Here is a 12,058-nt window from a genome sequence, read left to right as displayed (position 1 = left end):
TTGCTCAGTTGTTGATCCACTCCCACCCAACCCCAAGAAAATGTGCTGCAGTTTTAGACTATCCCCCTCCCCACCAAAACACACACTCTCTCTCTCTCTCTCTCTCTCTCTCTCTCTCTCTCTCTCTCTCTCACACACACACACACACACACACACACACACAGCATCCTAACCTGGTTAATCCTATGGAAGGACTTTTGAAAGTCTTCATGTTAAGTTCATCATCATCTCATGGGTCATAAAATATGCATGTATGGTTTATAATACACAATGAATATTTTACCTAATCTAAACAATGGCAACTTGTTGGAAGCGAGCTGTTTCCAGCTAAGCAATCTCATTCTGTTTTCTTTCAAGCACTCTGAATTAAATATGTGCAAACCTAGGAGAGTCTCGTCCTATTTTCTTTCCTGGATACGACATGATTTCCTGGATGTGACATGACTAACTGTGCAGCTTTGAATCTGAGAAAGATACCGCTCTGTAGTCCATTTGATAGAACAAATGTCCTAACTTTTTGGCAGGGATTTATTTATTTACTGAAAGCTTATGCCTTTTCCTTCTACCTGTTAAGGGCATCCAGGGCAACTTGCAGCAAAAGTAGAATAAAAAGTTAAAATATACATACATCACCATGACATTAAGAAACAGCTTCAAAAACAGCATTAATAAAACAGCAGCCGTACAAAGCTTGATAAAATAAGAATATCTATTTCAAATGCATGCAGTTTATGCAGTTGTGAAGGTTGTCTGCATGTGCACGCACAATGTACACATACTTGTATGAATGGCTGCTATAGCTTTTAAAATGTGAGGAGGAGTCAGATTCTTTGGAATTATATTTGAACATATTTTTATCAACGCTGGGGTAAAACAGGGATGCTCTTGGCAAATGTATTTTCACAGACTGCGTGACTACATAGGAGCAGCCTTGCTGGATCAGAAGAAATGCCCACTTAGTCTTAACATCCTGCTTCCAACAGTGGCCCATCAGTTGCCTATTGGAAGCCCACTAAGCAGGGTCAAGGGCACAGCATCCCTCTCCCACTGTTGTTTCCCAACAGCTGAAATTCAAAGGCATGCTGCCTCTGAACCTATAATGCCTGAAATATATACATTATGAATAATAGCTATTGATCACCTTAACCTCCATGAATTTGTCTAATCCCCATCTAAGATAGTGTTCACCACCCGTCCTGCAGAAACAAAGTTCCTAAGATTAACTATGTGCTATCTGAAGGTCTTTCTTTCGTAAGTCCAGAATCTCCTGCCAAAACAGACAATGGGAACTTAGGTCATGTATATTGGTTATCTATTTATTGCCAAGTTCAATTTAAAGTCATGGCATTAACCTTTAATGCTGAAGAACTACTTTCTCTCTGTTCAAACCATGAGTTTGGTAGAGATGCCCTGCTCTCTGTCTCATCACCTGTAAGAAAGGTAGGTGCACCAAAAGCTTGGAATGCTCTCTCTAATGTGGTCCAACAAGCACCTTCCTTTTCCAAGTGTGTGTGGGTATTGAAAACCTATTTGTTCGGACAAGTATTCAGTTCTAAACAATTTGCCTGTTTTAATCCAATGATAAATAACCACTTAAATAATGCACACAAGTAATGTCATTCTCTCTAGGTCAGGTAAGGGGGAAAGTTTCCAACAGCAAATGACTGGTAAATCTATACAAATTTACCTGCTGCGCATCTTCCCATTTCTCTTTGTTCTCTTCATCCAGAAGGTTACTAACTATTTGAAAGAAGTTCTGAAAATTCAAGAAGACAATGAGCTTATATAACAGAAATATATAGCATGCAATGCAGTAAAAACTTTGTAGTATGTATGATGCTACTTTATATAAGGCTTGCAGCTGAAACATGGTAACAGAGAGTCCCCCTCTGTTGGCAGTAGCACATGTTCTGCTCTTCAGACGTTGTGGACTACAACTCCCATCATCCCTGACTAATGGACATGCTGGTTGGGGTTGATGGAAGTTGGAGTCTAAAACCTCTGGAGGGTACCATGTTGGCTACTCCTGCCCAAGTAAAAAATAACAGTTGTGGGTTTGTGATTTCTTTTGGCTTTCACCTGTACCAGTATACTTCTGTCAATACTCAAATGAACTTATCAGGGACATTTTGTTTCCATTGGTCATTTTAAATTCTGTTGGCTGCTGCAGCTACCTTAAAGATAGAATATGAACATCTGTGGTAACAGAAATGCTCACATGAGAGAGATTTTCTAGGAAGCAAATTTATCATTTATCCCATCCCCCGGATGTATGGGTTTATAATGCATTGCATACATTTCAAAATCAGTATGTTTTTTAAAAAATCCCCTAATCTAAAATGATTTTTTTAACAGATGGAGTGCTATAAGGACACAAACTTGTATACTGAACTGTATGGACTAGTGAGGTTGCCAGCTATGTCAATCAGTTCACATGTTATCACAACCATGCAGACCTTTCTAAAGTGTTAAGAAAAGCTACCATCTGTTAAGCAAAAGTTGCAATCCATTGTTGAAGAAAGGCCATTTTTCTTATTTTGTCTTTCATTCCCTGTTATGTGGCCAGTACCAAAATGGTCTTAACTACAAGAGCAAACAATTGTGTCCCTGAATCATTTCTTCACAAATTTTGTCTCATTAATTAACATTGCCCGCCAATAATGAATAAGCCAAACCTATGCAGCACAATCCTATTCTACCCGGTAAACCAATTAAAAGTTTCAGCCTTGTAAATGCCATTACACACTTTTTTTCTGTCAGAAGTAGAAACTGAAATATAAAAAGATACTTTTCTCAACCTTTTTGAGCTTAAGTTATTAGTTTCTATAGCCTGCTTACTGGAATATATTTACATGAACCACATCTTGGACAGTCCACATCTAGGATTGTACTAGGTGGCTTTTAAATAACACATTTTCTGTCAATTGGTTTCTTTCAAGTTATTCTCAAAACTCTATTTTTAACCACAATAAATACTTCAATCTATTTATACCACTTCTATCTTTTGCTGTAAAAGTTGGGCTCAGTTTCGATAACTTTTTTTTTAAAAAATAAGTAATCCAGGTTTATCCATAGTCTGTCAATTATCCTGTTACTATTTACATTTTAAAATGCAGGCCTTCAGATTGATCCAAGGTCAAAAAGAAGCCAAACTGTACTGTTTTTTGCACTGTGCTTAACCAAACGTGAACACAATATATTCATTCTATATTCCTTCTGTTCCAATCACCTTTTCAAAATGAAAATAGATGTTGCTAGACAGGGCTGGCCCTATCATGAGGTGAAATGAGACAACTGCCTCAGCAGTGGGAGCTGGGGAACAGCAAATTAATGCAACATTACTCCGCTGCTCAGTGCCTGAGGGAACCAGTCCTGCCACTCAACACCTGGCCTAGGGCGGGGCCTGATGGCCTCTATAAAGGACTGCTGCCGCCACTGCTGCTGGGAGGAGTGGGCTCCGTTTTGTTTTGTTTTGTTTTGTTTTTGTTTAAATTGCTGTTATTTTTTACCTAGGTCATTTTAAACTGTGACATTAATGCTGTATTCTTAGTTTTAGATTTTGATTTATGTGGAAATTGTTTCCCATTTGGTTGCGTATTTTTTAATGTGGTTTATTTATTGTTTATGACTTTTGTAATTATGTAAATCTAGTTATGCTGCAAGCTGCCTTGAGCATTGTTTTTTAACTGTGGAAAGGTGGCATACAAATAAAAAATGATGATGATCATGGCTGGCCACTCCTGCAGCCACCACCCATCTGAGAAAGACTCCTGTGAAAGTGTTCTGCGAAGTGCCCATCTCATCGTCATGTATCTTTCTAAGGGCAAGGTCTTATAGCTGAGGTGACCAGGAGAGTGCTTGCAATGCTGTAGCTTTACCCCAGCAGCTAGAAATGCTTATTAAAGAGAGAGAGAGAGAGCTAAAAATACTAAAATAAATTTAAACCTCCAACTAACCTGTAAAGAGAATTTCTAGTTGCCCCGACAAAGGGGCAGTGGCACAGGCACTCTCCAGGACCACCTTACCCATAATGCCTCACTCTGAGGAAGGACCCCCTTGCTCACAGAAAGTGGAGAGACTCCCCATGCTACCCCCCACATTGTCAATGGCAAAACAATTTAAAAGTAAGGGAGGAGAGGTGAAGGAGTAACAGATGAGAGCAGTAGTAGGATAGCTGCTTAAGGTGGTGCCACACATTGTACTGACCCTCATAACAGGTGTCATTAAGGGTTGAACAAAGACATATGGGAACCTGGGTTTCTGCCAAATGGCTGCAAAGCAATGTGGGGGTAAACATGATTTCCTAGGGGTGGGGAAGTGGTGGATAGAAGGGTCTTAACCTTTCTTCCACCTGCCTCTTTTTTTCCTCATCTGCTGCCTGGGTCCATTTTTCCCTGTGACATAACATACATACACCCAAAAATCCAAGTAGATTAACAGGATCTGGAGGGAGAAGCTATGGGAGGAAGGAGGCAGATGTAGGAAGAGTTAAGCACACAAACTCAATGTTTGTGATGCATAATCTAGCCCTCAGTTCATCAGAAATTATGGCATGCTGGCATTCCAAATATTAGCTGTCAAAATAAAACTAAGTTTTCAAAGCCAGGGCATAGTCTGGTCATCTTGTGTCTAGACCCGTTGTTGCGAATGTGACGTGAGAGTGCCAAACCACAAATAAATCTGTGCTCAAATCCTGAATACTCTTTGGAGGCTGATGCACGTCCCTGCATTGTGCGAATAAATATTTAAAATACTAACCTTTCTGTCTTCCATATTTTACATCTCCACATGGGGAGGAAAGCTTTTCACATCACTCAGTGACTTTGCACAGTGGCTAATTAAAGTTAAAATTCATATGATCAAACACACACACACCGATCTTTCACACTTGATTATAAGTGTGGGGGAAAGGTTTTCACTTTCACAACTACATCATGAAAGCAGCTCCAGATTATGTCATAATGGAGGTCCTCTCCTAAGCACATGCTAAAGATCACTGACTCTCTTTGAACACCCTGGAATTTGTTTCCAAGTAATCATTCATAATGCATATTACTGCAGAGAAGAGTTTAAATACTTCATCACTACCAATATAATCTTGGTATGTGCATACAGTGGTACCTCGGGTTAAGTGCTCGGTACTTAATTCGTTCCGGAGGTCCGTTCTTAACCTGAAACTGTTCTTAACCTGAAACACCACTTTAGCTAATGGGGCCTCCTGCTGACGCCGCGCCACCGGAGCCCGATTTCTGTTCTTATCCTGAAGCAAAGTTCTTAACCTGAAGCACTATTTCTGGGTTAGCGGAGTCTATAACCTGAAGCGTATATAACCTGAAGCATATGTAACCCGAGGTACCACTGTAGTACCCTACTTCTACAGAAGACACATAAAACTACTCAAAAAACCAGTTCTGCACCGCAGTTACGTCTAAACATACTTAATGTTTGTCAATGTTAATTCCATTAATTATATATATTCATAGCAACATGGCAGCTAAACCAACTGTTGCCAAAACTTTAATAACAAAATCTCTTAGTAAATTGTGGTGTTCACCTTGCCTATTTCTGCAACTGACACACCACACACTGTGGATTGTCTATTAATATACTACCATTACATTTCGTATCAAACACCTGTCTTCATAACTTATTTTTAGAGGGGATTGAACTGGGGTGAGGATTTCACATAATGAAGGTTTTGATGGACTTGATGCCAGTTGAATGTTGGTTGAATTTGGGCTATAGGGTGATTTAAAACAGGTAACAAAGAGGCCTTTCCTGAACATAGGCTATAGGAGGTTGCTGTATATCATGCCAAACCATTGTTCCATTTAGCTTGGTGCTGTGTACACTGATTTCAGGCAGGGGACCATTATCAGCCATACCTGGAGATGCCAGGGACTGAACCTGTGACATTCTGTGTGCCCTGCATGTGCTCCACAACTGAGTTAAAGCCCTTCTCCAAAATTGCTGGAAAGCCATTAAGTGGCATCATAATGTGAATAAACCCTTAATTAGAAAATTCACAAGTGCAAAAATTACTACACTGACTAATTAGAAATGGGAAAGACAATTCTAAAAACTCAATCCAGTCTTCAATATCAAGCAGTGGGGGAACTCTTCATTTAATTTACATTGGGGATCTGATGAATCAGATCCCCAATATATTTGCCAGCAAATATGTAACACACCCCTCTAATATCCTACACTGCATCACTGGAACAGCAGTAATATATAGCCCATTATAAAACAGAGTGTGAATATGAGATGAGAAGGAGCTTAACCTACAATATTCCTCCCTAAAGAGATAACTTCATTTCTATAATTATTCCCTTCCCAACACCTCTGGAAGCATAAAAGATTACAAGGCTAACACAGACATCCCCTAAATGTGTCCATACTTCTAAAAGGTTAATTAAAGGCCACAAGGAAAGGCTTTCATGTTAAAATTGTCCAGAGAGCCTTATTGATTTTAATTTAGCTTTAAATGTCTTATTAGCACAATGCAAAACATCTAAAAAGCAATGTGATTTTAAGCCAACAAGCTCTAAAAACAGAATTAGTGGTACATTTATTGTTCTCCACCCCCCCCCCATATTTTGAAATGCTGGTGTTGTTTTCTCTCCTATTAAGAATTTTGCAGCACCTAGGGACGTGGGTGGCGCTGCGGGTTAAACCACAGAGCCTAGTACTTGCCAATCAGAAGGTCGGTGGTTCGAATCCCCGCGACGGGGTGAGCTCCCGTTGCTCGGTCCCTGCTCCTGCCAACCTAGCAGTTCGAAAGCACGTCAAAGTGCAAGTAGATAAATAGGTACCACTCCTGCGGGAAGGTAAACGGCGTTTCTGTGCGCTGCTCTGGTTCGCCAGAAGCGGCTTAGTCATGCTGGCCACATGACCCAGAAGCTGTACGCTGGCTCCCTCAGCCAACAAAGTGAGATGAGCGCTGCAACCCCAGAGTCAGCAATGACTGGACCTAATGGTCAGGGGTCCCTTTACCTTTTTAGGGCACTCATGGTACTAAATGAGAGGCCCTGTCTGAATAATATTCTTTGTGGGTAGGCACTATTCATGGGTGGACAGTGGAATTATTCCACTAGGCTTGCCTGTCCCTCCTCTGGATATTTCCACTTGAATGTTTGCATGCAGTCTACATGGGAGAAATCCATTGTGGATTTGCTTATAGGCCTTGGGAGAGCTCAAGGATCAGATGGAGAGGATACTGTGGGTGATGGTAACGAAAGCTGCTGAAAGGTCCAGCAGATCCAATAGGGACACACACCCCTTGTCCAATTCCTGGTGCAAGTCGTCCACCTAGGTGACCAAAGACTTCTGTCCCACAACCAGACTTGAAACTAGAGTGAAATGGATCTAGATAATCCATCTCATCTCGAAACCCCTGGAGATGGGACTTCACCACATGCTCTAGTAACCTAGCCCAGAAATGCAGTGCTGGAAACTGCTGATAATTATCCAATATGGTGGGATTCAGGGAAGGATTTTTCAATAGAGGTCTTAACACTGCCTCCTTCAGGCATACTAGGATCCTGACTTGCTGTAAGGAGGCACTGACCATTCCCTTTACCTCCTTGGCCAGTTCCCCAGTGGCCTATTTAATGAGACAGGAAGGGCAACGATCTAGCACACACGTGGTAGCTCTCCAAGGATCCCTTCACATTCTTGGGTTGTACAAATAAGAAAGAATCCATTATCACTGGAAAAGCTGGGGCCAAAGTTACCTCTACTGGGCCTGTATCAACTACAGCAAACAAGTCAGAATGGATCTGAAAGATTTTTTTCAGTAAAGTGCAAATTGTTAAGAGTTTAGTGGGCTTTTGTATTTTGACTTTACCAGTCCTTGTACCAGACTTGATCTCCTTCCGCAGGGCCTGTAAGACAGAACTATTCCACCTGGCCTACAATTTGAATTAGCCTGATCCTCTATTTCCTTTTCCCTTTCCTCTTCTATGAAGAAACCCTTTCTGGGACCCCACATTTAAATTCTTACTCACACACATGCTTGCTGGCCCTAGTAGGACCAGCTTGGCCAGTTAGCCCTGGTGATCATTCAATGTCTACTGACTGGGGTACCCCCCCAAAAAATGACCCCTGAATTTTTGAATTTGATTGATATTAATGCTCATTTTATGTTGTATTCTATGCTGTTTTATGCTGTTTTAAAGTCACATTTTAATCAATGTTTTATATTTGCTGTTAGCCGCCCTGAGCCCGGTTTTTAAACCAGGAAGGGTGGGGTATAAATAGAAATTTATTAATATTATGATTACCTTTGTGGAAGTTTGTGCCATGTCAAGGCCTGACACCATCACTGATGTGCATGCTACTTCAGAGACTTTGGTACATGCAATGCCAACATCTCTGAACCTCAAATATGCAACCTCACCACACACATGCAAGACCTGGCATGGCCCACAAACATTTATGTGTGCCATTGCTGACATAGTTCACCTTCCCTATGGTGAGATACTTAAATACTTAGCATCCTTCGTGTGTGTGTAAGCTTTGTATATATAAGCTTTGTGAACTCCTTGCACATATCCAAAGACTGCAAAGTGTTATGAATCAACTTAATGTCATGATGTAATCAATGTGCATTGCAGGACATACTAGAAACATAGCAGTTGTTCTGGGGCCTGTTTCTAAAGAGATATGCTGGAATCTGATGAATTCTGGGCTAGATTCCAGCTTAGAGAATCTGATTCTGCCAAAAGCCATCCAGGGGAACACGGGATGGCGCCGCTAGGCTCATACATTTTTACTCCAGCTCTTTGTTGAGCAGGGTTGACAGGAAGAGAGTGGATGAGTCAAAGGAAGAATCAAAAGAGAAGCAAGGAAAACTTGTTTCCTGGTGGGTCTGGATAAAGAGAAATAAAAAGTGAGATGGGATGGACCGCAATCCTGTGAAGGTCTATTCAGGAAAAAAAAATCTCACGGAATTCAATGGGACTTACTCTGATGCAACTATGCAGAGGATTGAAACTTTAGAAAGAAAGGCAGTTGGGGCAGATGAAGTTAGGAAGTGGTGTGTGGTGGGGTGAGAAGAGGTGGACAAAAGGTGTATTATCTCTCAGCTTTAGCATTTTGCTTTCTGCTAGACTGATGCTTTGGGATGCTATGTGGAGTCAAATATGTGGCTTGGCATTTGGGTCTCAGATCCATACTATCTTGTACTCATTTTTTTGGGTACGCGTCTTCTCTTTCAGCCTCACCATACTATCTATGAAAATAGATATTTAGTTGCGGCCGCAAATTTTGACTAGCCACACTTATCAAGGCCACCATTTTATTCTCTTCATGATACTTTCTCAAATTTCAGGCCTGAAAAGCTGGTGGACCACTCAGGTTGCTCCTTTTTAACACCCGAGTTGCAACATGTTTTAATAATACATTATAATTGTTTGCAAAGAATTAAGACAAACTAGACTGGTACAAAGCAAATGGTTTGTGACTTCAATTAAATATTTAGCAGATATTTATTCAAATCAATTTCAGGCATTGCTTGGGCACTCAGACGTTTGGTACAACTCTCAAGATATTTAAAAAATGGAGGCCTTTGAGCCTTCCCAGCTGAGCAGTGGCAGAGGTAGAAGAAACTTTAAAGAGGATCCAGTCACATAAAGGAGTTATTGGAACTATTGTCGTAAATGCAGAAGGTATCCCAATCAGAACCACTCTTGACAACTCAACTACAGTACAATATGCTGGTCTCCTTCATCAACTCATGATGAAAGCAAAAAGCACAGTAAGAGATATCGATCCCCAGACTGATCTAACCTTTCTCGGGATTAGATCAAAGAACCATGAAATCATGGTTGCCCCAGATAAGGAATATCTTGTGATTGTTATCCAAAATCCTCGTGAATAGACCATCCACACCAATTTTATGAGAACTGTGCTACAATTTTAAAATAACATTTACTACAGATATATAAAGGCATAACATACCACTAAGAAACGTTTCCAGTAACTTGTCAGGAAGTTTGCAAGCTAAAATCTCATGTGTGTGCAAATGCATTGTATTTGTAACTGAATTAATAAAAGTGTGTCTAACTGCTTAAAGGACAATAAATGTAAATGCTTAAAGCACGTGTAGAATTTTTAAAAAGAGAGAAAGGTTTAGAATTAAAGCAACAACTTTGATTAACAGCACACATTTCCTCCTGAGATTAGGTTGGCACCTATGTTAGCTAATTTTCATCACCAGCTGACAAGATTCTTATTCTGCTAGGCCTTCTGAAGTATGAAAATGGCCTGTGATGATTATTTGTTGTTTGATCAAAGGTAATTGTTTTAGATTCGCATACAGTGGTACCTCGCAAGACGAAATTAATTCGTTCCGCGAGTTTTTTCGTCTAGCGAATTTTTCGTCTTGCGAAGCACGGTGTCGGAAAAGTTTTGGAAAAGCTTCAAAAATCACCAAAAACCTCAAAAAAGGCTACCACACCGCGTTCTCTGAGTTGCTCCTCGAAGTCAAGTCGCAACTGTATTAACGGTGTTAAGAAAAAGGAAACAAACTTGCAAAAAACGCAAGACGTTTTCGTCTTGCGAAGCAAGCCCATAGGGAAATTCGTCTTGCGAAGCAGCTCAAAAACCGCAAAACCCTTTCGTCTAGCGAGTTTTTCGTCTTGCGAGGCATTCGTCTTGCGGGGCACCACTGTATTTGTGTCATTATTTTACTGTTGATTTCACATTCTCATAAATATTATTCTATTATGAATATTGTGATTACTTTCATAACAAATGATGGAAAATATATATACTGGAAACTAACTAACTAACTAACTAACTAACTAACTAACTAACTAACTCTGGCTTCCATCTTAAGCTTCCCTTCTGTTCATATGCACTTTCTGCATGTGGAAGTGGGAAAGAGGATTTTCATTCCACTTTTCTCATTGCTATTTTTCTAGAAAAAGAGGTGCCGGAACTCACCATGAACGCCTCCCTTGTTCTCTTTATAATGGCAATGGAACCCACCTGAGAGGTGCTGGAACTGAGTTCTAGCGACTTCTGGCTGAAAAAGACCCCCTGACTTTTTTCTTGCCCCTGTGCTGCCACCCCACACTATATAGGGGCTACAAGATGGAACAGATAATTGGAAAAAAAAATAATTGCGCTCTCCCCCCCCCCATATGCAAGAATGTGAGCAGAGTTCAGCTCATGGGAACTTAAGATCTAGGCTGCTGTGTTTCTATGAACATTTGAGGCATTTTTTTTAAAAAAGCAGGGTAAGAGCCTAAGCAACCTGGTTGACTTTAACTCTTCACTTTTCCATGAATTATTAATGAAAGTTCTGCAGCAGATGATGGAAACATCCTACAGCCAGAGTCAATTTACAGCAACATCTGTTTTCTGTCTCTTTTTTCAGTTTATGCCTCAAGTATAGGTGCTTAGCAAGCTGAGACACATGAATAGGTAATGCTATTCTAGGCTGCATCAACAGAAGTATAGTGTCCAGATCAAGGGAAGTAATAGAACCACTCTATTCTGCCTTAGTCAGACCACACTTGGAATACTGTGTCCAATTCTGGGCACCACAATTTAAGAAGGATGTTGACAAGCTGGGATGGGTGCAGAGCAGGGCAACCAAGATGATCAAGGGCCTGGAAATTAAGCCTTATGAGGAGCGCTTGAAGGAGCTGGGTATGTTTAGCCTGGAAAAGAGGAGACTGAGAAGAGATATGATAGCCATCTTCAAATATCTTAAGGGCTGTCACATGGAGGAGGGAGCATGCTTGTTTTCTCCTGCTCTGGAGGGTAGGACTCAGACCAAAGTCTTCAAGTTGCAAGAAAGGAGATTCCAACCAAACGTTTTGAAAAACTTTCTGACAGTAAGAGCTGTTCAGCAGTGGAACAGACTCCCACAAGAGGTGGTGGACTCTCCTTCTTTGGTGGTTTTTAAACAGGCTGGATGGCCATCTGTCATGGATGCTCTAGCTGAGATTCCTGCATTGCAGGGCTTGGACTAGATGACCCCCAGGATCCCTTCCAACTCTAAGATTCTTTGTCAGAAAAACAAAAACAGACCACAAGTGTGGGC

The 12,058-nt window shown here is 40.8% G+C and overlaps 1 protein-coding gene and 1 pseudogene across 6 annotated transcripts in view; one reads left to right on the top strand and one right to left on the bottom strand.

Annotated features, from left to right (window-relative positions):
- ADGRB3 (adhesion G protein-coupled receptor B3) overlaps positions 1-12,058 on the bottom strand; it is a 466,862-nt gene that overhangs the window by 246,076 nt on the left and 208,728 nt on the right. For all 5 annotated transcript variants that reach the window (XM_081186906.1, XM_081186903.1, XM_081186902.1 and 2 more), the window contains one exon: positions 1,688-1,756. In XM_081186906.1, coding sequence (XP_081043032.1) covers positions 1,688-1,756 — 69 coding nt within the window. The remainder of the gene's footprint in view (positions 1-1,687; positions 1,757-12,058) is intronic.
- On the top strand, positions 7,141-10,067 carry LOC308583292 (dynein light chain roadblock-type 2 pseudogene; annotated as a pseudogene). Its single transcript has 2 exons — positions 7,141-7,231; positions 9,594-10,067. The product of its transcript is annotated as a dynein light chain roadblock-type 2 pseudogene (transcript).

This window comes from Podarcis bocagei, assembly GCF_964188305.1.
Source record: "Podarcis bocagei genome assembly, chromosome: 3".
Taxonomy (NCBI): Eukaryota; Metazoa; Chordata; class Lepidosauria; order Squamata; family Lacertidae; genus Podarcis; species Podarcis bocagei.
Note: the sequence above shows the minus strand (reverse complement) of the source record. Positions and strands in the feature narration are given on the sequence as shown.